Source organism: Columba livia, chromosome 22 (genome assembly GCF_036013475.1).
Source record: "Columba livia isolate bColLiv1 breed racing homer chromosome 22, bColLiv1.pat.W.v2, whole genome shotgun sequence".
Lineage (NCBI taxonomy): Eukaryota > Metazoa > Chordata > Aves > Columbiformes > Columbidae > Columba > Columba livia.
Window position 1 is genome coordinate 2,283,905 of NC_088623.1, and position 27,305 is coordinate 2,311,209.

Below are 27,305 nucleotides of genomic sequence, written 5' to 3' on the forward strand. Positions count from 1 at the left end.
TTTGTGTTATCTCACATCTGGTGACATCTGTATCAGCCCAGAATCAAATCACAGAATCACAGAATGGATTGGGTTGGAAAAGCCCTCAGAGATGATCAAGTCCAACCCTTGGTCCAACTCCAGTCCGTTTACTAGATCATGGCACTAAGCGCCATGTCCAGTCTCAGGACTGCAGGTTTTTCCATTGTTCTCTCTGTTCTGTGAGCCCCGGCTGAAATATTTGAGCTTTACCTGCAGAACAAATTCCCTTGTAACACTATCGAAGAATGTTTCATATTTGGCAGGATCATCCATTCCTCCTTGGATACGCGTCCATTTGATGGCAGGGGTTGGGACACCTGTGACGACACCTCTGAAAACAGCATTTTTACCTTGGAAAAGAGGCAAGAAATTAGTGATTTCAGACAGGCTTGACCACAAGAACTGTCACTTCAGGTCCCTTATGTTATCAATAGAGTGATCCCCAGAGTGAGCCATCTCTATAAATAACTATATCTTCTTATTCTCTCTGTAAAATACATCTAAATTACCAGTTTAAGCAGCATTAAATGCCCAAACTACTGCAAGACACCTGTCATAATCTCCCCTCTAACTTACTGGTTTTCAAAGAGATTACTTGAAAACTAACTTGAAAATTCACCCCTGGCACAGCTGGTCTCTGCCTGTGTTTTATTACATAGCCAAGAGAGGAATTTTTTTGGTATATTGGTCTGATTTTGAACTCCCTCAATATTTGAGCAGGGCATTTATTAGCAGTGATTAACTCAAGTCCTACCTTTCCTCACATCAATACTGTCCGGCTTTGCTTGTATTCAATCATAAAATACACACAGAATCACAGAGTGTCAGGGGTTGGTAGGGACCTGGAAAGCTCATCCAGTGCAATCCCCCCATGGAGCAGGAACACCCAGATGAGGTTACACAGGAAGGTGTCCAGGCGGGTTGGAATGTCTGCACAGAAGGAGACTCCACAACCCCCCTGGGCAGCCTGGGCCAGGCTCTGCCACCCTCACCAGGAACAAGTTTCTTCTCACATTTAAGTGGAACCTCCTGTGTTCCAGTTTGAACCCATTACCCCTTGTCCTGTCACTGGTTGTCACTGAGAAGAGCCTGGCTCCACCCTCCTGACACTCCCCCTTTAGATACCTGTAACCATGAACGAGTCCCCCCTCAGTGTCCTCTTGTCCAGCTCCAGAGCCCCAGCTCCCTCAGCCTTTCCTCACACGGGAGATGCTCCACTCCCTTCAGCATCTTGGTGGCTGCGCTGGACTCTCTCCAGCAGTTCCCTGTCCTGCTGGAACTGAGGGGCCACAACTGGACACAAGATTCCAGATGTGGTCTCACACCTTTAAAATGCGGTGTTAGCCCACCAGATGTAACTGCTGACATGCTCTGACCATCAACTGAAATCAGCCTGGACGTGCTTCTGGCAGTTTGTATGTGCTCCTTGTATCGCAGCCGTGAAACGCCCAAACCCATTCCCATCACACACGCGTGCCCCTGCAAGTTCCCATTGCTTCTCCATTTTCAGTAAAGTTCATCAGTGAATCAGCTCCCGGTTTCTTTTTCATTTGGACAAATTTGGGTTTATTAGGAGGTGGAAACAAGAAAACACATTCTTAACTGACAACACTGAACTGCAACTGGGAGCACCCATGCAGTAGGTGTTTCCCCACATCCTCCCTACGTGTCGTCTTTCTGCAATATCTTCCTTGTCTGCTGGCCCGGCACCACCTTGCATTCCAAACACACCAGGCTGAGCGATTCCAAGAGGCAAGAAAGGGAGAAGAGTTTGGGGTTCACCTCCGAGCTCCCTCCATCTCTGCTCCCCTAAGAACCTGAGCCCAGGAATCTCCAACAGCTTGACCGCTGCCTAGTTCAAACCTGTTCTTTTTCTTCCAAAATGCTTCAAAGACACAGGAAACACTATGAAACAACGAGTCAGAGAAGTGACTCACATGTAGACAAGTGGGAGTATGGCAGGGCAACAGAAATGGAGATGAGTTATCCATGGATGTAGCTCAGGATGGAAATGGTTACTGTCTCTCTTTTGCAATAGTTTTGGTCTTCAGGTGACCAATACTGTTAAAAATTCTCCCCAAGAAAGTCTTGCAATATTTCCCACACCCTTCTGCAGTCACCACCAAAACACTTATTTGATGCAGCAAAGCTCCTGCCAACAGATTCTCATCAAAAAGCATCTTCTAACTTCTTCTGAGATTGCAGTTCTATCTATTACTAAAGTCCATTTCCAGCTGATTATAGCTTTGTCACATTTTAGCCCTTCTGGCTGCAATTTCCCATCTGCCACAGGGCACGACTCCACAGCTGGGAGTATCAGCTCATCCATGCACCGAACGCAACGGGGCGATGATGATATAATTCAAGACACTCATTGTGTATCTGCATGAACATTTGATTCAGTTGTAAACTGCCCTATATTTTTGTACGTGAACTACAAGGAACCTACTGCAAATGAAATAACTTGGAAAACGTAGATAGCGTGACTGAGCACATCCTTGGTTCATGTGTGGAACTCGCAGGTGGAAGGAAGGAGAAAGAGGGATGTGCCACTAGAGGCCACTCTGCTCCTTCATGAGATCTCAAAGGCTCATGAAAATCAACAGATGGGTGCGACAACACTGAAATGCGGGGAGCTGGAAACAGTCTTGTGAGGAAAGAGAAGCTACAAGATTTCCCCAGGCCATCCCACTCAAGAATATATATATATATATCTATATATATGACTCTCTGCAAGTGCAGAGGGATTACTGGGAGGCTTCTCATTGATTTTTAGGTCTCAGCTCATAAGCTGCCTTCTCTGTACTCCATGCAAGATCCATTTTGCTTCTTGGAGAGGTGCAGCCTAAACAGCATCTGCAGGCAGCCTATTTGACTATTTTAGTGCTGAACACTCGTCATACAAGTGAGTTCAACAGGAAAAAAACAAAACAAAAGCTTTTTCAACGTTCTTAATCTTTTGCTGCAAAACACCTGCGTGGGGAGATTCCGGCAGAATTCACAGGATTTGTTGCGAACATTGGGAGGCAGATTTTGATCTTGTACACTAGTGAAAACTCAGGAGACCTCTACCAGTGCTGCTGGAATTTCAGCAGTACAGCAAAGGCCACACAACACTTTTTTCTGGTCTAGTCTCTTTAGAAACTAGCTTGATTTAACTATAATTGTTTCATGTAGCTGAGATGAGGAGTCAAAGCCTCCATGTCTGGCGCTTGGACTGTTTAATCTCACCTTCCTGCAGTGTCAGAGTGAGAGGTTTCCGCTCAAAGTCAGGTGTGCTGCATCCTTCTGGAATATCGTCCACAAACTGTGTGATAAGAACTCCCGGGACAGCAGATTTCTTGAAGTTCTTTGCTAGAAAGGCAAGGAAAAACACCTTTAATTAAAATAACATCATTGTCCTTTAGAAACAATCTCTGAATCTGCATTGTCTCTCTGTAGAACAGTAACTGTTCCTGCTCAGCTCCTCTTCGACTATAAGGGACTCGTTCGTTTTAGTGCCACAGACTGTAGGGGTGTCCAAAGAATTAAGGTGTGTGATTTTGCGCTGACTTGTTGCAAAGTTAGAGCCCAAGTGGGAAAATCTGCAGCCAAGATGGCAACCCAGGGCCGCATATGCTTACAGGTATAGTGATGGTTTCGATAGAGAACGCTGTACGTAGGTTATTGTTCCAAATAAAACTTCATACTCTGGCATGAGAAAGACACCATCACAAAGGTCAGCAAAACCTGATGGGCCAGTTATTGGTGCCTCTCCTTGAGGTGCTGAGACAGATACAGAATTGCTGAACAAGAAAAGCAAGTCGGGTTTATTCTCAGGAGTTCCCCAGCTGGTTTTCAGAGCTGTGTGTGCTCTCTCACCTGCCTGCTGGCTCGTCATGATGCTTTGCTCAGCTGCCTATGGTCAGAGCAACCGGACTACAGGTTCTCCTGTGAAGAAAAGACCAAACAATGATAGGACAACAAACAATGGCAAACAAACAGTGGCAAACAATGATAGGACAAGGGGTAATGGGATCAAGCTGGAACACAAGAGGTTCCGCTTAAATTTGAGAAGAAACTTCTTGTCAGTGAGGGTGGCAGAGCCTGGCCCAGGCTGCCCAGGGAGGTTGTGGAGTCTCCTTCTCTGGAGACATTCAAACCCACCTGGACATGTTCCTGTGCGACCTCACCTGGGCGTTCCTGCTCCAGCAGGGGGATTGGACTAGATGATCTTTTGAGGTCCCTTCCAATCCCAAACATACTGTGATACTGTGATAATTGTTTCATTATTTACAGCTCACAAGAGAAACGAGGGACCTTAACACTGGTCACTTTTAGGATGCAGTTTGCCCTTCACAGAATCACAGAATGGACTGGGTTGGAAAGACCTCAGAGATCATCCAGTCCAACCCTTGGTCCAACTCCAGTCCGTTTACTAGATCATGGCACTAAGTGCCATGTCCAATCTCAGTTTAAAACCCTCCAGGGCCGGTGAGTCCAGCACCTCCCTGGGCAGCCATTCCAATGCCTGACCACTCTCTCTGCAAAGAATTGCTTTCTAATCTCAGCCTAAACTTCCCCTGGCAGAGTTGAAGCCCATGGCCCCTTGTCCTATTGCTGACTGCCTGGGAGAAGAGACCAATCCCACCTGGCTAGAACTGCCCTTCAGGTAGTTCTAGAGAGTGCTGAGCTCACCTCTAAGCCTCCTCTTCTCCAGACTAAACAACCCCAGCTCCCTCAGCCTCTCCCCATGGTTCTTGTGCTCAAGTCCCTTCCCCAGTCTTGTTGCTCTTCTCTGGACCCGCTCCAGCACTTCAATCTCTTTCCTGAGCTGAGGGGCCCAGAACTGAACACAATACTCCAGGTGTGGCCTCCCCAATGCAGAGCACAGGGGAAGGATCACTGCCCTTGTCCTGCTGACCACGCTCGTTTGGATACAGGACAGGACACCATTGGCCTTCTTGGCCACCTGGGCACACTGTTGGCTCATGTTGAGCTTCCTGTCCATTAGTCCCCCAGGTCCCTTTCTGCCTGACTGCTCTCCAGCCACTCTGTGCCCAGCCTGGAGCGCTGCAGGGGGTTGTTGTGGCCAAAGTGCAGGACCCGGCACTTGGCCTTGTTGAACTTCATCCCATTGGAATCAGCCCATTTTTCCCTTCTATCCAGATCCCTCTGCAGAGCCTCCTGCATTCCAGCAGCTCAACACTCCCTCCCAACTTGGTGTCATCAGCAAATTTGCTGATGATGGTCTCAATCCCCTCATTTAAATCATCAATAAAGATGTTAAACAGGACTGGACCCAACACTGACCCCTGGGGGACACCACTAGTGACTGGCTGCCAGCTGGATGCAGCCTCACTCACCACATCCTAGCAGCCAAGTGGAGAGAGACCTGCACACCAACATATCACAACACATCTTTCCAAAACCCGCTAAGACACAGTTTTGAACCACCACAAACTGGGGCTAAAGGGAAAATGTTCACATCTAACAGCATCCCTCTGTCTCCTCTTCCATTCCCATGCCATCTGGCTCCCCTCCAAAGACCTCCTCTCGTGTTTCAGGCAAATATTACACCACATGGCACTCACGTGGTGGGTTCTGATGGATGGCGAGAGCAGTTGCTGAGAAGAAAGCCACGGAGATGGATGTCTAAACCGGGGCATAAAGCAGAAGCACATCCTGGTCTAAATTAGCGTGTCGAAATTAGCAACCGACCTGAGAGCAGACTATGAGCTACTGCTGACTTTAGAAGGAAACGGCAAAGTGTGAACTTGGCGTTAACTCGTTATTGTTACGGATCACTCATGACCTCCTGCCAAAGGTGCCTCTTTCCCTGTATTTATAAACCGCACAACGTGTAATGTAACACGTCACTATCTCGCAAGCAAAACTGTGAAGGCAGATTCCTTGTCATATGAGAGATGCTCAGAAACTATAGAGTTACCGGAGCTCTGAAAGAGCAATTAGATTAGATTCCCCTGGGGGATTAATGCTGAGTCTCTATTTACCCTCTGCACTCCTTCGGTCAACACAGAGTCACCCAAGAACATGCAACTTTCACAGTTTTAAAAGGCAGATGGACTTTGTCAGCACACCTATGACCATAAATACCTTCTTTCTATCAGATATTCATCAGTGTGGTATTGCCACACTACATCTGATGAAAACCCTGGGCAGGACCCCACCATCTCCTTGTTAAACATTAGCTCAGAGTCGCATTATCTGTGTGACACTTGATTTCAGCTAAGAGTGAAAGATAATTAAGATAACAAAAGTCATTTGTGCTGTACATTCTATAGACAGGCCAAAGAAAGTGTAACTCACAGGTCAAATTCTGAACCCAAAGGATAAAATTTGCTTTCCATTCATTAGCAGTTGCAAATAGGAGTATGGACATCTCTCCACAACAAACCCCTCTTGTCCTTAAATCTTATTTTAGGGCTCTGCACGCTACACAAATCTCAAATATTTGGAAAATCATTCCGTGAGCCCCAGTGACTTCAGTGGAAATGCACATAAAACAAGAGAAAAGGGAACGGTACATGGGGCTGTGCGAACAGCAGCCAAGTCCCCTCCTTGTGTCACCTCCGCTCTGGTGTGGGTGGCTTTTGTTGCTCGCCACCAAAACAAGAGGTTTGCATTTCATGTGTGTTGATATTTTTGCCTTATCACATAGTTACTTCTGTAAACCATCGGCGAACATTTTCAAAACGGCAAATGAAGGGAATGAACAGCTGGTGAGAGGGAAAAGGCACAAAAGCGCAATGAGAACCAGCCGATCCCAGGGCAGCCTGCCCTGCGCCGGGCAGCGCGCACCAAAGGGCAGGGATTTCCACACCCGCTTGATCACCCTCTTCTGATGGATTTAATTTGTCCTCTAAAGCACTGAACCATATTAATAGCAAACATTATAATCCCCTATTGCCTTTTGCAGCCTTGTATCTTCCTAAGCATGTCACCACTCCTGGAGCTGAAGTGTCTAATGCTCCCAACTTTCAACAAACATGATTACTCGCCATTAGCTTGCAACACTATTCACCCAAGTTCTTTTTCTGTTACGCTCACATTTATCCTTTGCTACTCCCGACCCCACACCAGGCAATATCCAAAACATGAATATGGCCCAAATTCTCAGGTCCAAAGCCACCAAGAAACTTACTATTTTCTTATGTTACCAAATGTACCCTGTCAGACAGTTGCTCTCAGTCCCGTGTCACTGTGGATATATGTTAATGTGACTATAACCTATTGAGAGGTGGTTACATTCAAATCTAGTTTAAAAAAATCTCAAACAAATACGGAGGATATTTGTACCGGTAGCAATAGGTATCAGGTCGGCATCCTCTCAATGTACAATATGCACCATGTGCACTATGTGTAAACTGCTGGGCTTACACGGCCTTAAATATTGCAGAAATTCACTTGGATTAAAGATAAGCTGCTGTGAGTCCTTAAACTCCTGTGAATTCTGGTGAGACAGAAGCACGTTAATGCCACGCATTGATTGCACAGTTAAAATAACAGTGCCAGGATATGCAAGAGAACATTCTTTCAGCGTAATTAATCCAACCACGTCGCATTTTCTAGTGTCTTCTGTGTTAGGTAAGGACCAAAAAAACACTGTATCAGATGGCACAGAGTCACTCAGACCCTGCCCTCCTCACTTTTAAAATTTCTACTCCCTCGTTACATGGATAATCACGTTTTTGCTTTGATTTCAGTTCAATCCTGGAAAAAGAAACCACAGAATTTTTAAAGGAAATGAAAGATAGCAAAAGCCTTCCAAAAATTGTCACAGTGTAAGTCACATCTTCACTCACGGGTTGAAACGCGGGTGTCATAGAATCACAGAATCATTTTGGTTGGAAAAGACCTGTAAGATCATCAAGTCCAACCGTTAATGCAACGCTGCCAAGTCCCCCACTAAATAGTGTTCCTAAGAACCTCATATCTTTTAGATAAGATGATCGGCAAGCTCACTATTTATTCAATAGGGACAGACAAATGCTTCCAAAAGGCAAGTTACCCTTCCCTGGGGGAGATGCTGGTCAGCATCAGTGCAAATTCTTCCATGGTTCTGAATGCAGAACAGAAGCAAGCCACTGGCTACTAACAATATTTTTAATCTACCGAGATAAGCCAGAGCGCCTGAGGGGATGGAAGGTCTGCCCTTCATCTTATCTGTCCGTCAATCTGTCTGGCCAAGGCAGAGCAAGAGCCCGTTCCCTTTCACAGTTTGACTGGACACCAGTGGCAGGGCCATAAATCAGCGCCGCGAAGAAGCCAAACATTTGGAAGTCACAGGATTTGGAGGCGCTGGTGGTGTCACAAGTCGTTATTTATGAAGTTCAGACAGTGGAACCCAGAGGCAAGATGTGATGTAATTGCTGGCAGAGACCGGTGAGCAAAATTAGCCAAATTTGTCGAGAAGTGACAGGCAGCGAGTGGTTCCCGGAGGTGATGGGTCCAGAGCACGGGATGTACCACAGACACGAGTGCAGCGAATGTGGGGAACAAAGTCATTAGCACAGACCGCAGCAGCAGACTTGACTCATCCTTATAACAAATTAATCAGCGACAGATGCAGCATTCTATTTCTCTTTGTAATTCGGAAAAATCAGGACAGTCCTGACACAGTGAATGTTGTCAGCAAAATACCAAATCGTTGCGCGCTCAGTATCAAATTCCAGCTGCGCTTCACACCAGAGACCCAGATGCTCCCTGAGAAGAAAGATTTCTTACCTAATAATTTCCCTTTTAGCTTTGGATGGGCTCTCTTTGTTTATTTGTTAAGTAATATTTTGAGCTCAATTCTTCCCATTTCCCAAGGTTTTCAAAGGAAGGTCTCAAAGCCTTAGGTTAGACCCACACAACTGAAAGTCGGCAGCTGCGCAAGCGCAACTTCATGAGAACTTGTGAGCAGGTCACGGGGGGGAACGTCACAAGCCCTCCCGTGATGAATGGAGGTCTTGTGTGGAGTGGGGAGGAATGCTCAAGGATCAGATTTTGTGTGACTTATCCCTTCGGTAAATCTATACTCGACTTGATCTTCTCTTCTGCCCCAGGGATTATGAATATAACATCAGCGATCGCTCATGCTGTCCACAATTTACGTATGCATACACCAGATACTCCATAGCTTTTCAGTTATGAAAGTGGCATTGATACAATATGCCAAAAGGAGACACACGCCATCTATATTTTCTAAGTGAAAAAGCAATTACGCCCTAGCGGGAGTGAACGGGACAGCGAATTCGCGTCAGTTTGGTCAAGCAGGTACGGGACAAGATGAGAACAGATCCTTTTTGATGTCCACAACATACCCATGAAATTTTACATAACACAGACATGTATTTTCATACAGTCCATAAGTTTAAAGTAAGTATCACAGAGCAAATGCAACAGAGTTTTACGAAATGTCCAGAAGGAAAAATAACACATCCCTATTTACTGTTCCAAGAAACAACGCAACCAAGATTAAAAAGTTAGAAACCGTAGTGCCACAAGTCCCACGGTAACTCCATGGGACAGTTAAGGCAGATCTCCAACAGCCTGTTGTCTTACTAAGGAAATCATTGTATGCTGGAGGAGAACTCACAACAATTTCCAGACCTACCACAATACAGAGCAACGTCCACCATGACGGCAAAGGTGACACTTGGTCCTCCCAGCCCTGTGTCACCCCCACACAAATCTCAGGGGCGACGTGACCCAACTCACTACCTTACGCACTGAGCTTCTGAGATGATCCTTGAAGTCACTGTCGCGTCTGCTGGGTCCGCGGTGGCTTTGTTCGCTGGCTCAGACCTTGGAGCTCCTCATGGCTCCTCAACGGGACTCCTGGTCACAGATATTGGTGATTTGCATTAAAGAAGCCACGCCCCTTATTAGTCTGGTGTCAACGTCACTAAATGGCAATAGCAATGACAAATTCTTGTCCCGCTCCCATCCCTCCGCTCTCCTAGAAGCCAAGGCTGCGCTCCATGGCTGCCCAGCTGGGATGTCTCTACACTGTAGTTGTAGGTGGGTCGTTCCACAGCCCTGCTCCCCAATCACCCCGAGCCCTTGGTGAGCCCCAAACGACGCAACGAGCAAACTTGGCCAGATGTGAACATCAGTCAAGGCAACGCTGGGTTTCCAAATGTGAGCTGGGTCGGGACTTTGCACCACAAAGGTCTGTGCAGATCGATGGCTTGTCCAAGGAAAGGACGAGCTGTACGTTCAAGATTTGTAGGACATGCCAGACTGGTTCTCAGAGGCCACGAGTCCTTTGGAGATCCCATAAGTCCTTAGCAGAGAAGGAAACCAGTGGATTATTGTATTTGTGTACAGGGCAACCACACCCAGGCTTGGCCTTCAAAAGTAAAGTCTTTAATCTGAGTTATTCAACACAGACACCTGAATTTGATCCCATCAGCAGTTGCAAGCCACGTATTTCCACAGACAGGTTTACCCTAGAAGTACAAGTGCAGTATATTGTGCCCCAAAATCTTTTGCTTTGTCTGCTTTTGCAACTTGTAAACCTTCCTACCTCTACTCAAAAAGCTCACTTAGAAGCAAAGGTAACTCTATTTAATCCCAGATGTTCACAGAGGTGGCCAGTTTGGGACCCAATGCTATTATATCTTCTCCCGGCAGCACTAACTGCTCAGGTTGGGAGTTTGCTTTCATTCACTTCTGGCCAAGAGCATACAATCCTTTTTTTCCCATTGCATGATGTGCCATATATTCATATTAAATCCTCACGTTCAACTCTGAGACAAAGGGCTGGATCCAGAAGTTGGCAATAGAAGGTTTTTTATCGCGGTGACCATGGATTGCACGACGTCTGGGCTGACAGAACCAGAAACTGGAGCTAAGATGTTGGCCAGGATAAGACAGAAAATCCATGCAGTGCATTGTTTCTGCGAGTCTGAGAAACATGATTATTCGGTGGAAAAGACACTGGTGATAACAGTATGATCCATCAGCTCGTCTGATCCTGATATCAAAAACTTCTCCTTTGCAGGGCTAGGAACCACTATTTCCATCAATAATTTGAAAGATAAATGTGAAAAAGAAATTCTGGAGTCATTTTCTTCATTCCTTCTTTCTTTTTGGACAGTTATTGCTGGTGACGGTATTTATACCTTCCCAGTGTCAATAGAGGAAAATGCCATTGTTCCAACTGGTGCTTGGGCGAACATCATTCAGTTCTACATCCTTTGTTATGTTTGCAGAGGCAACTCCAAAGTCACATTAAACAATTTTAAAGTTAATAAGCCAAGAAAATAAGACAACAAGGAGTTTCCAGCAGCAGCTCACTCAGTGGCAGACACTTTTCTAGCAACGTCCTCATGGGTTTCCCTCTGTCCCTTTCTCCACCTGCTTTGGCCAATGATCATCCCAAAGATGTTTCCTTAGACATTTGTCTTACTGGTCTAGAGCAGTAGTTATGTTACCTTGTTGACTGGATGCTGTAGACTCAACCTCTAATAAAACCAGCTGTTAAGTCTCTACAGACAATAACAACTAATGGGGATGCTCCCAGAGGAAACATTTCTCGGATTCTACCAAAACCTGAGTTCAGCTCTCATTCATCCCTCACTGAAAAGTGCGCTGCCCAAGAGATTTAGTCTCAAATGGCATTTTGCTGTTGGGGGCTGCTTGAACAACTGGGGAATTCCTAATCAGATGGTTGGGTCTAGCAAGTACCAGGAGAGCTACGATTCTGCCTGCTCCACCAAACCCAGACCCAATCATGCTTTGCTTTATTTCCAGCCCTGGTTTTACAGTTTTCTTGGGGGGGAAGGAATAGAGACCTCTCCTACAGACAGACGGATAACTTAAAACCATCTGTGACAGAGCAAACTCCTCCAAGAGACTGACCTTCTTCCATTTCACAGCTTGTTTTCCAGCCGCCCACCCAAAAGTCCTGTTAACCCCTGCGTGCCGGTGGATACGCTACCGCATGCCACTGAAAACCTGCAAAATGTCATCATGAAGCCCGGGACATTCAGCAGCGGTCACTGCTTTCACCGCATGTTTTTCCCTGGAAGTGAGTTCATTCCCCTAACGAAGAGCGGTGAAGAAGTGTCAAGAGACAACAGCTGCAGCTCAGTTATTTCAGGACGGGATTATAAAAGTACATTTTATCCGGAATCGAGACTCTTCTGATTTTCTGTTTCCCTTCTTCAGTGTATCAATGCGACGCCTGCTCCTTCTGAGAGGTGACAACTGGCCAAACTCTTCCTAGAGACGGTCGGCAGCCACCGCACGGCTCAGACAGAGCAAGAAGTGAAGAAACCAAGACCTGGGAGGTCCAAAAAGCTGACTGGATTGTCCAGTTCATGAAGAGATGACCAAGGTCAAAAGCTCGGCTCGTGCTTGAATCATTTGGCCAAGCCATGTCCATGCAGCATGGGCGTCCAGTTGGTCACTGCACTGAAGGTCAAGGTGATGTCAGAGAGGCTTTTGGACAGAAATATTCAGAGATATGGGATGGGTTAAGATAGGCAAAGCTCAACAGTCAGGTTCAAAGTCTACTTTGACATCATGGCAATGAAAAAATCACATAAACGCCATAAAAAAATAGAAGTTGCGTTCATCTAAGGATGGGCAAGCACAAGGAAAATGGAATAAAAGCCCAAATTCAGAGATAACTACCAGTTACCTGCAGCCCTACAACCACCCCACGTACAATATCAAATCGGGTGATTCTGATAATACTGGTCCTGCTGGTCATGTAAAGGGACGTAACCGTGGTCAGATCAGGCCATGGACCAGGTGGGTCTCAGACAGTATTTGTTTGCTCCAGGGTGAGGAGCAGTCACACCACATGTGGGTGCCCCAAATGAGTCTTCTGCACTCACAATATTTGATTTTAAATAAGGGCAATACACCGAGTATTGAATACTTGCAGCTCCCTCTGATTCCAGTGGAAGATGCCCGTGCTCAGCCTAGACCCTCCACACCAGATCGCCCACGTCATTCACTCCAGAATAAATTCCAGAGACTATTTTAAAGCCTATTTTATTTCCCATGCCCAAGGTGCCATTGTGCCCCTTTGTCACCAGCAAGCTGAGGTCTGTCACCGCCGCTCACAAAGAGCCACGATTACACCCACCGCAGTTGGCCGGACTTCTTGCGCGCTGAGATGCAGCTCAACATAAGGAAAAGATTAGAATCGGGGTAACGAACTCAAGAAGCAGCAGCTCTCTGCTTTCACACCGCGGATTAGCTCCCTCCTTCCCACGGCGTCCAGAATTCCTTCCGCTCCCTTGTTCGGGACTGATGTGATCTGTTTGCAGCCGTGACCGCCCGGCGGGTTCGTTAGCACGATCCATGATTGAGACGGAGCCCGGCTGCCTGTAAACCTGACATTTCTACTTTCCCCATGCGATAGCCGCCCTCACAACTCCTTTTCTTGCATGTTCCAACACCTGGGTTGGCCAGCACTGGAATTTACTTACTTTTCCATTCAGAAACAACAAAATATTGGCCAATATATGTTCAATATACACTCACCAAAGATGCAAATAAACATCAACATATTACCAGACATATCACCCCGCTAATACTTTTCACCCCTCCTTGAGACACTGAAGAAAGCAACATTTTAACCCATCATTTGCTTGAATGAATGTAAAGAGTACAGCACTTCTATATGGCCACAGGACTTTGCCTAATGTCTTCTGCTCCAGCTCAGTTTAACCATGTACATTCAAACCATTTTGCATGTGCCCCTCCGCGGGCATGCAGAGGGTTAATAAAACTCACTGCGTGCAGTAAGAAAAAAGTGCTATTCAGATGCCACAAGTGATCCAAGTTATCAAGTTATAAGGGGTTTTCTCATCTCTCCCCCTCCCGCTTCAAACTAGAGCACATAGCAAATACCCCACTTCTGATTTATTTATTTGTTTCCCCAACCTGCCAGTGGCAACAGATGAAAAAAGCCTCGTCCTCGCATGACGAGCTATTTTAATATTTCATGCCCTAATGTGCCAGGAATTGGACACTGAAACAAATGGTAAGAAAAATCTCTCTGAAAACCCAAGATGTCACAAAATGAGCCACTTTCCCACTATCTTTGCAGGCCACCTGGATGTTATTTTCAACGCTGTTTTATTAGTGCCCTGCGTGACCTGTACCTGCACAAGTTAATGTCTACCGAGGTGCCAGAGGACTCTCATTGCTGGGATTGCTATCCTGCTGCTTCTGAGGGTTGTTCTCTGTCAAACTCTCACTTAATCCACCAATAAAATACCAGAATAAAATAAGTTGTAAACAGAGCCAGAAAATTATGCCGGCGTCCAGTGGGAAAATATCAAAAATAGAAATAATCAGGATGGAAAGAGAGGGCATCTCTCCCCTTCCACCCCTACTTGCTCCTGGAACCCGGTGGTTTCACAGAAGCGCCACCGTTGTCCCCTTTGTGCAGGTATGAAACAAGCAGGGTCCGGCACTGCCTGCCGGTCACCTCTCCTGCCTTGTGAAGGTGACCACAAGGAGCTTCACAGCAAACACAGCTACTCATGTGAAACAGGTACAGGGCACTCACCTGCGTGTGCCACCCCTGGGGTCCCCTCCTGTCGCGGCTGCTGTGGAAGCTGCAGGTCCTAGTGTCCTTTCTGCGGTCGGTGCTGAGCTGTGGGATCGGTCCTGGGTCCCTGGGATCCTTCTCAGCTGCTCCCTCTGTCTCGCCTTCCGCCTCCCCTTCTCTCACACTTAATCTCTGTCTCACCCTCTCTGTTTGGTAGGTGCAGCCTGTCACAGGGCTCTTAGCCTGCCAGACATCCCCAGGAGGGTTTTTTTTAAGGGAACTCAATACACCTGCCTTCTATTCATTATTATTTCAGTCCGCACCAGCAACGGCGCTGGGCAAATCTGAGATTAACATCATTCTTCAACATTTCACAAGTCAGTCAGAGCAGTGCTTTTGCTGCAGATTGAGTTTCCTCTTCGCAGCGACTCAAAAACTTTCAGGCAGCTGAATGTTTTAAAGGAAACTGCAGCTTAATTGGCTTGAAATCAATCTCAGGAATAACTAGTGTTACTAATTGATCGGATAAATTGAACTTCACTTAAAAGTGAGTGGCCAAGCACATTTAAAGACGACGCTTCTCTAAATAGTCTCCTTTTTAAAATAACTCTTTGAAGAGTTAGCAGTATGAATATAAGAGGTTGACAGAGCTCACAGTGCTAATGAGAATTTCTTTGCTTGCAGCTGAAAATTTATTAGCATGTAGTTGAACAGCATGAGCCTGCGCTCCAGTTACAGGGCTGAGAGCAGCCTCTGTCACCTGCATAGCTCTGTGCACGCCTGGGAGTAAAACAGACCTCGGTAGCATTAACGGGGATTAGGAACCACTAGGTCAGGCTGGAAATGGAGATCAGATGCACCTGCAGACGAGGTTCCGCTTGTTAGCAAAGGCTTCCTGTGGCGGGAGACATCCAGAGTCACCTGGAGCTGATCTAGATAAATGTTGAGAGAAATAAGACGGAGTCTCAAAATAAAAGAGCGCAGAGCAGGGGGTTAAAGAAGCTTATGGAGTTTCTGCAGCTCACAGAGGGCACCCATGGAGCACTCAGTGCTCTCCTCGCACCCAGCTCTGCAGACGTTTCTGGGGTTTCATTGCCCACGTTGCTCAGCACAGGGACAGTCGCACGTTGGGGGACAATATCAGCCATATTCAATTTCAAAGGCAACCCCACACGATACTGTGAGGGAAGGCAGACGTGAGCACATCGATGCTTCTACAAAGCAGAGGGATGAAGTTCAGCAGCCACGGTGCATGAAGCACTTCAAGCACGGAAAGTGGGCAAACTGCACAGCCCCAACAACGTGGCCTGGCCTGGAATTGCATCACCTGCTCCAGCAACACCTGTCAGGAGAGGCAAGAATCAAAAGCAAACATCATTTCCAAAGGTTTTGCTTCTAACCACCTGGAACTCATCCCACGCACTCCAGGAACAATGGGTCTATTGGCCCCTTGTGTAAAATTATCCCTCCAATGCACCAAGTCTTGGTAAGCAACTAGTTGTAAGAAGACACAGCAAGAGGTACAAAGATGAACTAGCAGGACAGGTTTGCCTGTATTTTTATGTACTTTGCAAGACTCCAGATAATCCAAATGGGGTATTTTTTCCCTAAGTCTTTCACTTTAGATGAAGTTTGGATTCTCAGTCCCTTGATATCACAGTGGTCAACTGAAACCCACTGAGGATTTCCTACCTTGCCCCTCGACAGCCAAGCATCCTTTGTGCTGATGAGAAAGCTTGAGCTGCTGCACATTCTGCTGAGCTTATACTGCAACAGATTTAAGACAAAGTGTAGGTGACATATCCAAAGAATCACATTTATACATCTTTACACACACAGTCAGCAAAACATAGAAGATTTCATTTAATGTTGTAGAAGAGCAAAAGCAACTTCTGCCTCAAAAAGCAGAGAAGTGCTAACAACCCAGGAGATGCTAACATCAGTCTGATAGACTCGAAAATCCAACCTGCTTACTCAGAAACCCAAAGGGCAGCCTGTGCTTCACTTAGCAAACCTCTGACACATCCCTTTCCAATAACCCACTTCAATGATTTGTAAGCCTGGGTGTTCCCTTCCCTTTGACAGCCCTCATAAAGATTATTTCCTATCAGACGTGTGAGAGGACTCTTCTGGAAAGCCACCAACTACTACATGTGAGCTGATCTGAGGATGTCACATTCCAATTCTAATTTCATCTCAAATTAGCAAGTGGTTATTGGTTGTCTCAAAATTGGATTTGTGAGGAATGAGAATTCTTTGCCAAAATAAGCCATTTAGATTTATTTACGACGTAGACAGATTTTGTTACTCTCCCACAGAGTATTATCCTAAAACACCATCAGCGCAGCCAGCCCTGACCCTCTCCCCTGTCATGTTTGCAACCCAGTCATTAAATCGTCTGTTAGGAGCTGTACTGAGGGCTCAAAAACCTTCCCATTGCTACACCAAATGAGGATAAAACACAGAAATGACCCACTAGTGCATTAAGTCTGAGAACCCTGAACCTTTGTTGTGACAGACTAAGAACGCAATCCACTTTGTGTTCTTCTCGAGCTTTATGGTCATGAAGCACAAAGCCTCAAGTAAGTGGACATGGACACGAGACGCGGTTGTGCAAATTGTCACATCTCAGCCTGTTTTCAGACTCCCAGTGTGTAGGTGTGATGACAGTGTCCTAGAGCAAGACACCACAACACTGCTGCAGATCCGAGGCACGGGCTCCATCCCTGTGCACAGCTGAGGGAGCTGGGGGGTTCAGCTGGAGAACAGGAGCTGAGGGGAGACCTTCTGATCTCTGAACTGCCTGAAAGGAGCTTGGAGCCAGGGGGGTCGGGCTCTGCTCCCCAGGAACAAGCGCCAGGAGCAGAGGAAACGGCCTCAAGTTGCGCCAGGGGAGGTTGAGGTTGGATCTGGGAACAATTTCTTCCCCAAAGGGCTGTGGGGCATTGGAACAGGCTGCCCAGGGCAGTGCTGGAGTCACCATCCCTGGAGGGTTGGACAGACGGACATGAGGTTCTCAGGACATGGCGTAGTGCCAGGGCTGGGTTACGGTTGGACTCCATGATCTTAAAGGTCTTTTCCAGCCTAAATAATTCCTAAATAATTCTATTTTTCAATGATCCTAAACCAGGATGCATCCTGGCAGCAGAACATCCCTCTGAGGGGCCAAAGATCTACTTTGATCTCAAGCATCCAGACAAAATGAGACATCATGGTTCCTTTAGGCACCCGACTCTGTACAAACCACTCTTGCTTTCAAAAGCCAGACCCCTTCAGCAACCACTGGAAGCCTCCCCTGTGGTGAGGCTGGTGTCAGGTAGCCAGCTTCTGTGGACAGTCAAAAATTAGCTGAATGACCTACCAGGAATGACAGCCAGGAGCTCAGTGTATGAACCTGGACATGAAGTGGAGAGAAATAATACCAGGGGAGTGCTGGGGATCCCCTCCATCACCCACACGCAGTCAGTAAAGCCAAACTCCCTTCTTAGTTCATAGAATAGAATCATAGAATCATTTCAGCTGGAAGAGACCCTCAAGATCATCGAGTCCAACTCTGGCACTAACCCATGTCCCTGAGAACCTCACCTAGGAAGCTTTTAAACCCTTCCAGGGATGGTGACTCCTGTAGTTGTCCTACAATGTTCTGCCAAAGGGACTGTGAGCACCTGTGCGGCAGGGAAGACAACTTACTGAAGCATCCAAAAGCACTTGGAGCCTTCCAGGGGGTTCAGCTCCAAGACTAACTAAGGGGCATCACATCCAAGAGCTTCTTTTTCAACTATTGGATGTCCCCTCAGACACCCATATCCACCAGCTCAATAATTGCATCTTCAGGACAGCAGCAGGAGGACACGAGCAGGGTCTGGGTATTCAGTCACACAAAATAAGATGGGCAAAGACCTGAACAGCAGGGATAACCAACTGGGTTTCTGATTGACCTCTTCCAGCCTCCTTCAAATGGAACCAGTACGTGCCCAAGGAGACTGAGCGGAGCTCACCTGACCCAGCAGTGCTGGCAGAGGAACCTGCCCTTGTGAGCTCTGACTGCCATCTGGGTAACCTGACTCACTCCTGCGAGCACAAAACAGGCCAGAGGACACCAAGAGAGACACTGAGTGTCTGGCCTACAAACGCCTTCTTGGGTCCAGGCCCAAGGCAGGTCTGATATCACCCTGTCACTCTTGGCTGACAGTGGCAGGGTTCTCGGTGGTCTTGTGCTTTTTGCATATCATGAAGGATGCTGAGCTTTTTGCCCCTAAACACCCCGTGACAACATATTCCCTCACTCATTCTCCCATGTGACAGTGACCCAACGTGTGACAGACACAGGCCCTCACTACTCACTACAAGGACAGGCTGGGAAGCTTCGCAGGGAAATGCCCGTAAGAGCTGGAAGCTGTGGAGCAGGAGGAGCTGGGCTGTTCCTGATGGAAGAGGCACGTGTGACTTCAGTCCTGGCAGCGTTACATGATGAACTCTGTCAGTGATTCAAAGCTCCTGAAGATACAAAACTTCTTTTTTCAAAGTCATCTCAGCTTGAAGTGTCCAGACCTGACTAATGGTGCCCAACGCCAGGGTGAGGGGCAACGGGTGCTGAAACACAGGAGGCTCCATGTGAACAGGAGGAGAAACTTGTTTGCTGGGAGGTGCCAGAGCCTGGCCCAGGCTGCCCAGAGCGGGTGTGGAGTCTCCTTCTCTGAGACATTCAAACCCCCTGGACCCACCTGTGTGATCTGCTCTGTGACCCTGCGTGAGCAGGGCTGGGCTGGGGATCTACAGAGCTCCTGCAACCCCAACCTGCCTGGGGTTCTGGGATCCTGTAATGGGCACTGAGTACCTGGAGCCTCTCCTGAAGTCACTGGGATCATCTGGACGCACTTGTCTTGGTGCCCACGTGCTGGGAAGACCGCTGGGATATAATTATCTTGGTCCTTGTGGGTATGTGAATAGGCGTACCTGAGTGAATGAAAACATTTTGTTTTAAAATAAAATCACCTTCCTCCCCTTTAAGGTCTCACACAGAGTTGTGTCACCCTGTTGCAACATTACTCCTTAACTTTGCCCGGGAAAGGCAGAGCCTCTGAATAGGAACTGGATGACTGATACCGTATCTTGCAGCCCAGTTTACAACTTGGTCTCTGACAAGTCTCCAGGAATTACTTTTTATGTATTGCCTGCAGTGACACGCAGTCGCCCGCGCTCTGTATTTTCCACCCCCGAGCACGTTCCGCCTGCTCGCGGCCGGGCAGACAGGCCGGCTCCTGTCTGCTGGAGCGCTGGGGGGACATAGTGAGCAGGTCACTTTTCAAGGCAGATGGATGGGTAGAGGCATCACTGAAACGGGCAGGAGAATGTCAGGGGTGCTGGTACGTCACGGCCAGACTTGGAGAAGGGAGGGAAGGAGGAGTGGGTGTCGGAGACGGATCCTGTATCACCACGGGTGATGGATGAGACAGGATGGGCTTCTGGGAAGGGTGGCTGGGGCAGACAATACCAGTGCCAGGAGCTGAGCAGGAGGAAACAAGACCCACGCGAAGGCCCTGATTAACCCTGCGTTTGGAGCTGGTCTGTTGCTCTGAAGCAATCTGAACGGCAAGCAAATTGCTTGCAGTTTGGGCCTTCACGAAGTGCAGTGTGTCCTCGTCAATCTCTTTGACTGACGGATTCAGAGCCCCAGATGTTCCAGTCCACGACCATGACAGCGAATGGCTCATCCTCGCAGCCATTCATGTGCTTTTCAGCCAAGCAGATCTCATTTTACGCTCCCCACCAACTCCTCTCTTTTCACCTACTTTGGAGGGGTTGTAACCAGGATTTAGGTTTTATTCCTCCCGCAATGACCATACAGGGGCAGAGCGGCCTATACAGCCCACGGCAGAGGAGAGAAGCAGAGAAACCTCACTTGTTTATCATCTCAGAGGGCTGGCCCGCATTCCTACACCACCACTACAATTTTGGTTCCTCAGGGCCAGCTGGGTCACACTGACAATTTCCCAGCCCTTGCTGGGAGCTGGAACACACTGGTGAGATGCTCTTGGCCATCCTTACCCTTCCTTTCATGGCAATATCAAGGAGCTTGGGTTCCACCCCAAAGCGGCAGAGCAGGAGGCAGCTCAGAGAACAAGAGTCCCAGCAACCCAGGGAGACAGACAGCAAAACTCTACAGGGCTCTAAAAAACAGAGAGCAATCAAACAAACCATTAACTGTTGTTGCTCACTTTCTGTAAGCATATGAAAACAAATTTTCTGGGATTTGTGTTTATTGAGACTTCACACCCATCTTTCAAAGGATAATTTTAGTTCTCTGTCCCATACACTTACACTAAAATTCAGCTTTTTCTTCCTGGTGTAGTATTTTCCTATCTATCCATCATCTTCTAAGTGGCTATGTCAGATTCTATGCACCTTTCTTTTCCCTGTCCTCTCTTTATTTAGCCTGTTGTACAATTTGTATCTTCTTTGTAGCTGATGAACTTACACCTCATTGATAAGAGCATTGAGATCTGCAGTTTGTCTTCTCTGGAAGAGTTTTGGCTTCCTTCCTGGCTCTCTAGGTATGCCTGCAAAAATAGAACATGCGCATTGCTGACTTATGACTGTATCCTTGAGAAATAAACTTCCTTAAACAACAAGCCACAGCCGTCTGAGGCAGAAGCCAAGATACACTGGCCTTGCCACATGCCACAAAGGTCAAGAGACCCAAACTGCCAGATCAGACAGGACAGAATGCCAGAAGCAAAGGGCATATAAATCTAATGACTGTCAGCTTAACTATGTCAGCTGATTTCTGAGCTCAGCCAGAGGGTGAAAGGAGAAGGATGGTCCCATTTTACCTTTACAAGTCTCAATGAACTGAGGCTTCTTTCAAACAGAAGTAGTTACAGCAGTTCCTTAAGTGTTTCATCCAGGACGCGTTCCTTAACGTTCAGCTATATGTCGTATCGGGAAAAGCCATCACGGTCCAGCCAGTCATGGTGACCTGGTCAGAAGGTGGCAGGAAAGCTGTGTGGCCTGCAGCACTCTGCTGTATTTATTAAAAAAGGATTTACTATTTGCCATGTCACATTGTCCTAACCATTGTTTCCAGACATGCCAGATCACGGCACGCACCCAAGACTCAGGTGCAAGACCCAACAGCATCAGTAAGATGTGAGTGTGGTCAAACACTGGAACAACAGCCCAGAGAGATCGTATCTCCATCCTTGGAGAGATTAAAAATTTTCCTGGATAATGTCCTAATCAACCCGATCTTGTTTTGAAAAGGAATCCACTCTCAAAATTGGTCATTCTTTGAGAGCGAGGTTTGACTCGGAATATGGGAAGTCTAGCCAAAAAAAAAGGATAAAGGCATCAGTGGGCAAAAGGATGGAGAAGGAGGAAAAATAAAGCTGAAGTTAATCAAATTTGTCGAAACAGTCATTAGAGCAAGTAGAACGGCGGTGCTAATTTTAACCAGTAAACATGAGATGGTCAAATGAAGCTTCTGTGTACAAGTACTAGGGCAAAACTGAAGGAACTTGCTGTGTTAAAAAATGTGGAAAGGGCTAAAAGGAGGCAGCAAACAAGAATAAAACCGAGGTGAAGACAAGGCGGAGTGACAGTGCCTGTCACCAAGGCACGGCCGTGAAGAAAGAAGGGCAAATGCTGCAGAAAAGAGAATTTCTGAGGGTTGAAAACCATCTTGACAAACCATCCCCTGAAAGGCAGGTTGGGGTGGAAGCTTCCAAAGCTCAGCATGCCAGAGGCAGGGATTTAGGATTCCTGGCAACATTCCTCTTCTAATGGTTTTGCTCGCTATGAATTCTGTCATTAAGGCTCTGTGAATAATTGCTGACACACTGCAGCCTGATATCAGTGATTATTAATAACTGGGAAGCCCTAGCTTATTAAAGGAGTCAATCCGTGCATGCTCAGAGAGGAGACAAGTTGTTTTCATTCGCCTGCGGTGAAGAATAGACCTTGAGTGATCAGGTTCCTTCGACCTTGCACACGTGGTATGAAAATGCCCTTATGGCCCATTGCTACACTCAGCCCTGACTCTCATGCTCAAGTCTTTGTCATGGTACAAAGTCAATTTGAAATGCAAACTAGCAGTTCAGCTATTTCAACCCTACGTTGGGGCAGATTTTCAGCTGTCTGGTCCTCAAAATCACCCACAAATGAGAGACCCAAGCACAGGGACCTCCACATCCAACACATACATAAAATATTTGGGGTTTTTTTCTGCTATGACCTTAATTTCCTGGTGTTCTCCTTTGGCTCTTTTTCCACACCTGCAGATTCCATCAGACTTTTTGTCCTGATGAGTTCAAGAAAGGATGTTTCATTAGGTTTTTCCAACCTGGTACGTTTTCAAAATCAAGATGTGCTGTGATCAAGTAGGGACTGACAAATACCAACCTACATTTTAATCATTTAAAATCAACAGTGAAAAAATCTAGACAAAATAAAAGATGAAAAGGGTTCACTCTGCAGTGTTAAAAGGAGGAGAATGTGGTGAAGAGCCTCAGTTTTAAATAATAACGATGGGGAAAGTGATGAAGACAAAGATGAGCCGAGAACAAGGATTGAGAAATAGAAATTACTGAGAGCAGTGGAAGGAAAACTCCGAGTGCAATTCCAGCATTAGCTGATAAATTATTGCTGTTAGAAAAATATGTGCCAGGTTTTGAGCTCAGCTTTTGAGGCCTCCACCAGAATATGGGGAACGCTGCTGTTTGTCCATATTCAAGAATGATTTGCTCGAGTAGCAAGATATACAGGGACAGGCTGCTCAAGGCAGCAGAGGGCAAGTTGGATTAAAAAATAATGAATAAGCTTAGTTTGTTCAGCTTCAGCTCAAAGGAGAGATGGGGGTAAAGATATTAAATACCATACAAAGGCAAATACCAAAAGGGAGGACAAGGTGACAGAAAGAAAAATGGAAGTAAGTGACCATAAAGAGGAACATCAGGAGACTTTTAACCATCACATCTGGCTAACACAGCCTCCTAGTTGGAATAATAAGGTGTTAACACAGATGTATTTATTTTACAATAGGAACTCTGTGACACAACCTTCTGCCACTCAAATTGAGGTGACTTTTCCAAGGTCAGGAATGAAGTCTGGGAGGACAAATGGCCAGGAGACACTGAACTCGGAAACTCTTGGCCGCAGTAAATGCCAGTTGGGAGTGACTTGCTGCACAGTTATTTTGGCAATTTGTTGTCCCTACCCTTGGGCATTCTCTTTCCATAGCCAAACTACAGTGAACTTTGTGCACTGCATGATAGGGCACCCATGTGCAGGGCCAGCAACGAAGAAAGCTTTAGGTAAGACAGCGAGTCATTTGAGCTAACGAGGCAGCATTACACAAGCTTTAAGTGCCGCCAATGTCCCTGACAGTGGAGCCTTTAGAACACAAAGTCCCAATTTTTACCTGCGAGCAAGAACTCCACATCCTTTAGGTAGAAATCACAGACTGGTATTTCACCCAGGCAGAAATAGCACTTTTGTGTGACTGTCTTCTCCTATGCCAGCTGGACATTCTTAATTTAGTTGTTACAGTTGACGCTGCTTCTAAACTTTATAAAACAAAGTGAACTTAATAGCAATGGCTTAGGATCCAAATTTCTGACCGGAAAGGTCTAGACTAGAAGAAAAGGAGACACACAGAAAAGATGAGGGGCAATGGGTACAAATTACTCCTGGGGAGATGCCAATTGGACCCAAGAGGGACATTTATCACAATGAGAACAACCAGCCATGGGGATAATCTCCCCAGGGAAGTGGTGGATTCCCCAACATCAGACACTTTCCAGATTCAGTGGGACAGGCTGCTGGGCCAGCTTGTCTAGACTGGGTTTTTGCCAAGAAAAGCTGGACCAGATGATCCTTGAGGTCCTTTCCAACCTGGGATTCTCCCATTCTATGATTTCGCCTGTACGTGTGTGTGTGTACTTGTGTCTGCATGAGAGCATTTTATCGCGGCCTACAGAGCTCTTCAGAGCCTGACAATCACAACAGTTGTCTTCAGGTTCACGACCCCACTGACTTGTGACCAAGAATGCGGAAAGCTGTGATCCAAAGAGAATCCACTCCACCTCCTTCGGCATCCGGCTGACAATTGAGCTGACAGCAGAGCTAATGCTCCAGCATGCTGTGTCTAGTGGGCCGAAGCCGCTGCCGCCGACTATAAATTACACGCGGGCCAGTTTTAACACCTCTTGATATAGTTCTGCATAAAAGCTTTCAGTCCCAGCGGCTCTGCAAGCGGTGAGCGCATCTGCCTGCCCAAACAGGTGTCAATAATAAGGAAATAACCCCCCTGGCGATGGGAATTTTAGAAGCTGCGAGGAGAGGCGGCGGCTGCGGGGAGGACAGTGCGAACGCGGCCACGTGCAGCCGCTGACACCTCCGGGCACTCGGCTTCAAGGGCAGGACCTCCCTGCAAATAGATCTGCTGGCAGGGGCTGTGCCAAACACGACTGCGACGACAACAACAGGACTCGTACCGTAGGAACATTTTGCTGGGCCATGAACCCCCAGACTCTTTCCTAAGGAGGCGAGAAACACAGAGCCATTGTGTGATTTGCTGAACATGAGAAATGACCATTCCTAAGGCAACAACTGGAAAAATCTTCCTCCAGACTTCAGGACAAAAGACACAAGACCTGACAAGACCATTCTCCAGTCCCTTTCAGAGCTACAGAGCAGCCACGGGCTCTCTGGTTCATTTCTCCATGTTTGGTGAGACATGCTGACTAATTTGCTTGTGAATCAAAGGAATTTTTGATTCCGAAAGCAAATTCATCATGGAAACAGTAGCAAGGAAGCAAAACCAAATTAAAATCTCCTCAAAATAATAAACCAGCTTTTCCTCACCCTCCAGCATCCCCCAGAGGTGGAGACGTGTCTTGCTTTAACTAATTTGGATGAAGCAAGAGAAGCAGCTGCAGGGTGGGGTGCTGAGAGCCGTGTCCTGCTGTGCAGCCGGGCCAGCAGCCCCATGGCCAGCAGCCGCTGTCACTTGGCCGGTGGCCATTGCCACCCTGTGAGCACGGGCTGAGCCAAACCTGTTACCCCGTGAGCTCCCAGAACACACGTGCCCGGTGAAACGATCCAGCAGAGCAGCAACTGCAGCCAGCGCCAGCACCCACCTCCTTCACGCTGACCTGCACCACAGGGAGGTGACCTGGCTTGTGATCAGGGCTGCTGGGTTGCACAAGACCTTCAGCGTGACCACTGCTGGTCCTGAGAAGATGTCATTTCTGCTTTAGGCTTTTTGTGTCCCCTGACATGGCCACAGCATACTTTCCAGAGCAGAGCATCAGAGAATCACAGAATGGTTTGGGTTGGAGGGACCTTCCCAGCTTCCCCAGTGTCCCCCTGCCATGAGCAGGGACATCTTCACCAGCTCAGGTTGCTCAGAGCCCCGTCCAGCCTGGCCTGGGATGTCTCCAGGGATGGTTCATCCACCACCTCTCTGGCCAACCTGGGCCAGGCTCTCACCACCCTCAGGGGCAACAATTTCTTCCTCATGTCCAGCCTGAATCTCCCTCCTTTAGTTTAAAACCATCACCCCTTGTCCTGTTGCAACAGCCCCTGCTCTAAAGTCCGTCCCCATCTTTCTGAGAGGCCCCTTTTAAGCACTGAAATGCTGCAATAAGGTCTCCCTGGAGCTTCTCTTCTCCAGCTGAACACCCCAAATCTCTCAGCCTGTCCCCCAGCAGAGCTGTTCCAGCCTCGGATCATTCCTGTGGCTCCTCTGGCCCCTCTCCAGCAGCTCCATGTGTGTCCTGTGCTGAGGACCCAGCACTGCAGGGGGTCTCACCAGAGCAGAGGGGCAGAATCCCCCCAAACCTGCTGCCCATGGGGCTGGGGATGCAGCCCAAGATACGACTGATCTGGGCTGTGAGCGCACATGGCCGGGTCATGGCCAATCTCTCATCCCCAGCACCCCGAGTCCTTCTCCGCGGGGCTGCTCCCCATCCCTCCATCCCCAGCCTGGATGGATACCGGGGGCTGCGCTGACCCAGGTGCAGGACCTTGGCCTTGTTGAACCTCATGAGGTTGTCCAGGTCCCTCTGGATGGCATCCTGTCCCTCAGGTGTGTCACCCGCACGACTGAGTCTGGTGTCAACTTGCTGAGGGTGCACTCAATCCCACTGTCTTTGTCACTGATGACGATGCTAAACATTACTGGTCCCAATATGGACCCCTGAGGGACACCACTTGCCACCGGTGTCCATCCGGACACCTATCGTCACCTACTAAAACTGTGTAAGACAGCGCAACTCCATGTTAAAGCTATTTACTTGCACCATAGAGGAAGATCTGGAGCTGGGGAGCTGTGATGCCATCGCAGCTGTTGGGAACACACCATCCAAAGAGGCCTCTGTTACTCTGCCCTACGGCCTGTGTGGTGAATAGATCCCTTGAACCATCAATTACAACACACAATTAGCTCCACTAAGCAAGTGTGTCACAGCACAGCCCTGGCAACCTGCCCTTCCTCCCACTCCTCTCTCATTAGGCTACTCCTCTCTTGCTCGATCTTTAATTAGCTTGTCATCAGCAACTTGGCCTGGATTGAATACCCTGCGTTCTCCCAGATGAAACCATATAAGACAGATGGGACACCAAAAGCAGCAAGAGAGTAGGGTGAGAAGACACGCAAAGTAATCAATACGTGTCCATGATTACAGGGACAGGCTTGCCAGGGGCAGTAGTAAGATTTCAGCTGGCTTGGACAAAGTGGGGGTGTTCACAGAATTATAGAATGGTTTGGGATGGAACG

General features: G+C 47.5%; 1 protein-coding gene across 17 annotated transcripts in view; it reads right to left on the minus strand.

The window, feature by feature from the left end:
* The window catches only part of IGFN1 (immunoglobulin like and fibronectin type III domain containing 1), a 63,684-nt gene that overhangs the window by 25,278 nt on the left and 11,101 nt on the right, over window positions 1-27,305 (minus strand). For 5 of the 17 annotated variants that reach the window (XM_065038603.1, XM_065038591.1, XM_065038598.1 and 2 more), the window contains 6 exons: window positions 19,365-19,483; window positions 16,220-16,294; window positions 14,546-15,869; window positions 3,883-3,951; window positions 3,253-3,375; window positions 232-371 (listed from right to left, as the gene is read on the minus strand). In XM_065038603.1, coding sequence (XP_064894675.1) covers window positions 232-371; window positions 3,253-3,375; window positions 3,883-3,901 — 282 coding nt within the window. In that variant the 5' untranslated portion in view covers window positions 3,902-3,951; window positions 14,546-15,869; window positions 16,220-16,294; window positions 19,365-19,483. Of the gene's footprint in view, window positions 1-231; window positions 372-3,252; window positions 3,376-3,882; window positions 3,952-9,729; window positions 12,457-14,545; window positions 15,870-16,219; window positions 16,295-18,871; window positions 19,121-19,364; window positions 19,484-20,575; window positions 20,698-21,005; window positions 21,088-21,360; window positions 21,552-27,305 lie in introns of all 17 variants that reach the window. The other 12 variants (XM_065038594.1, XM_065038593.1, XM_065038595.1 and 9 more) reach the window with 12 other exon arrangements.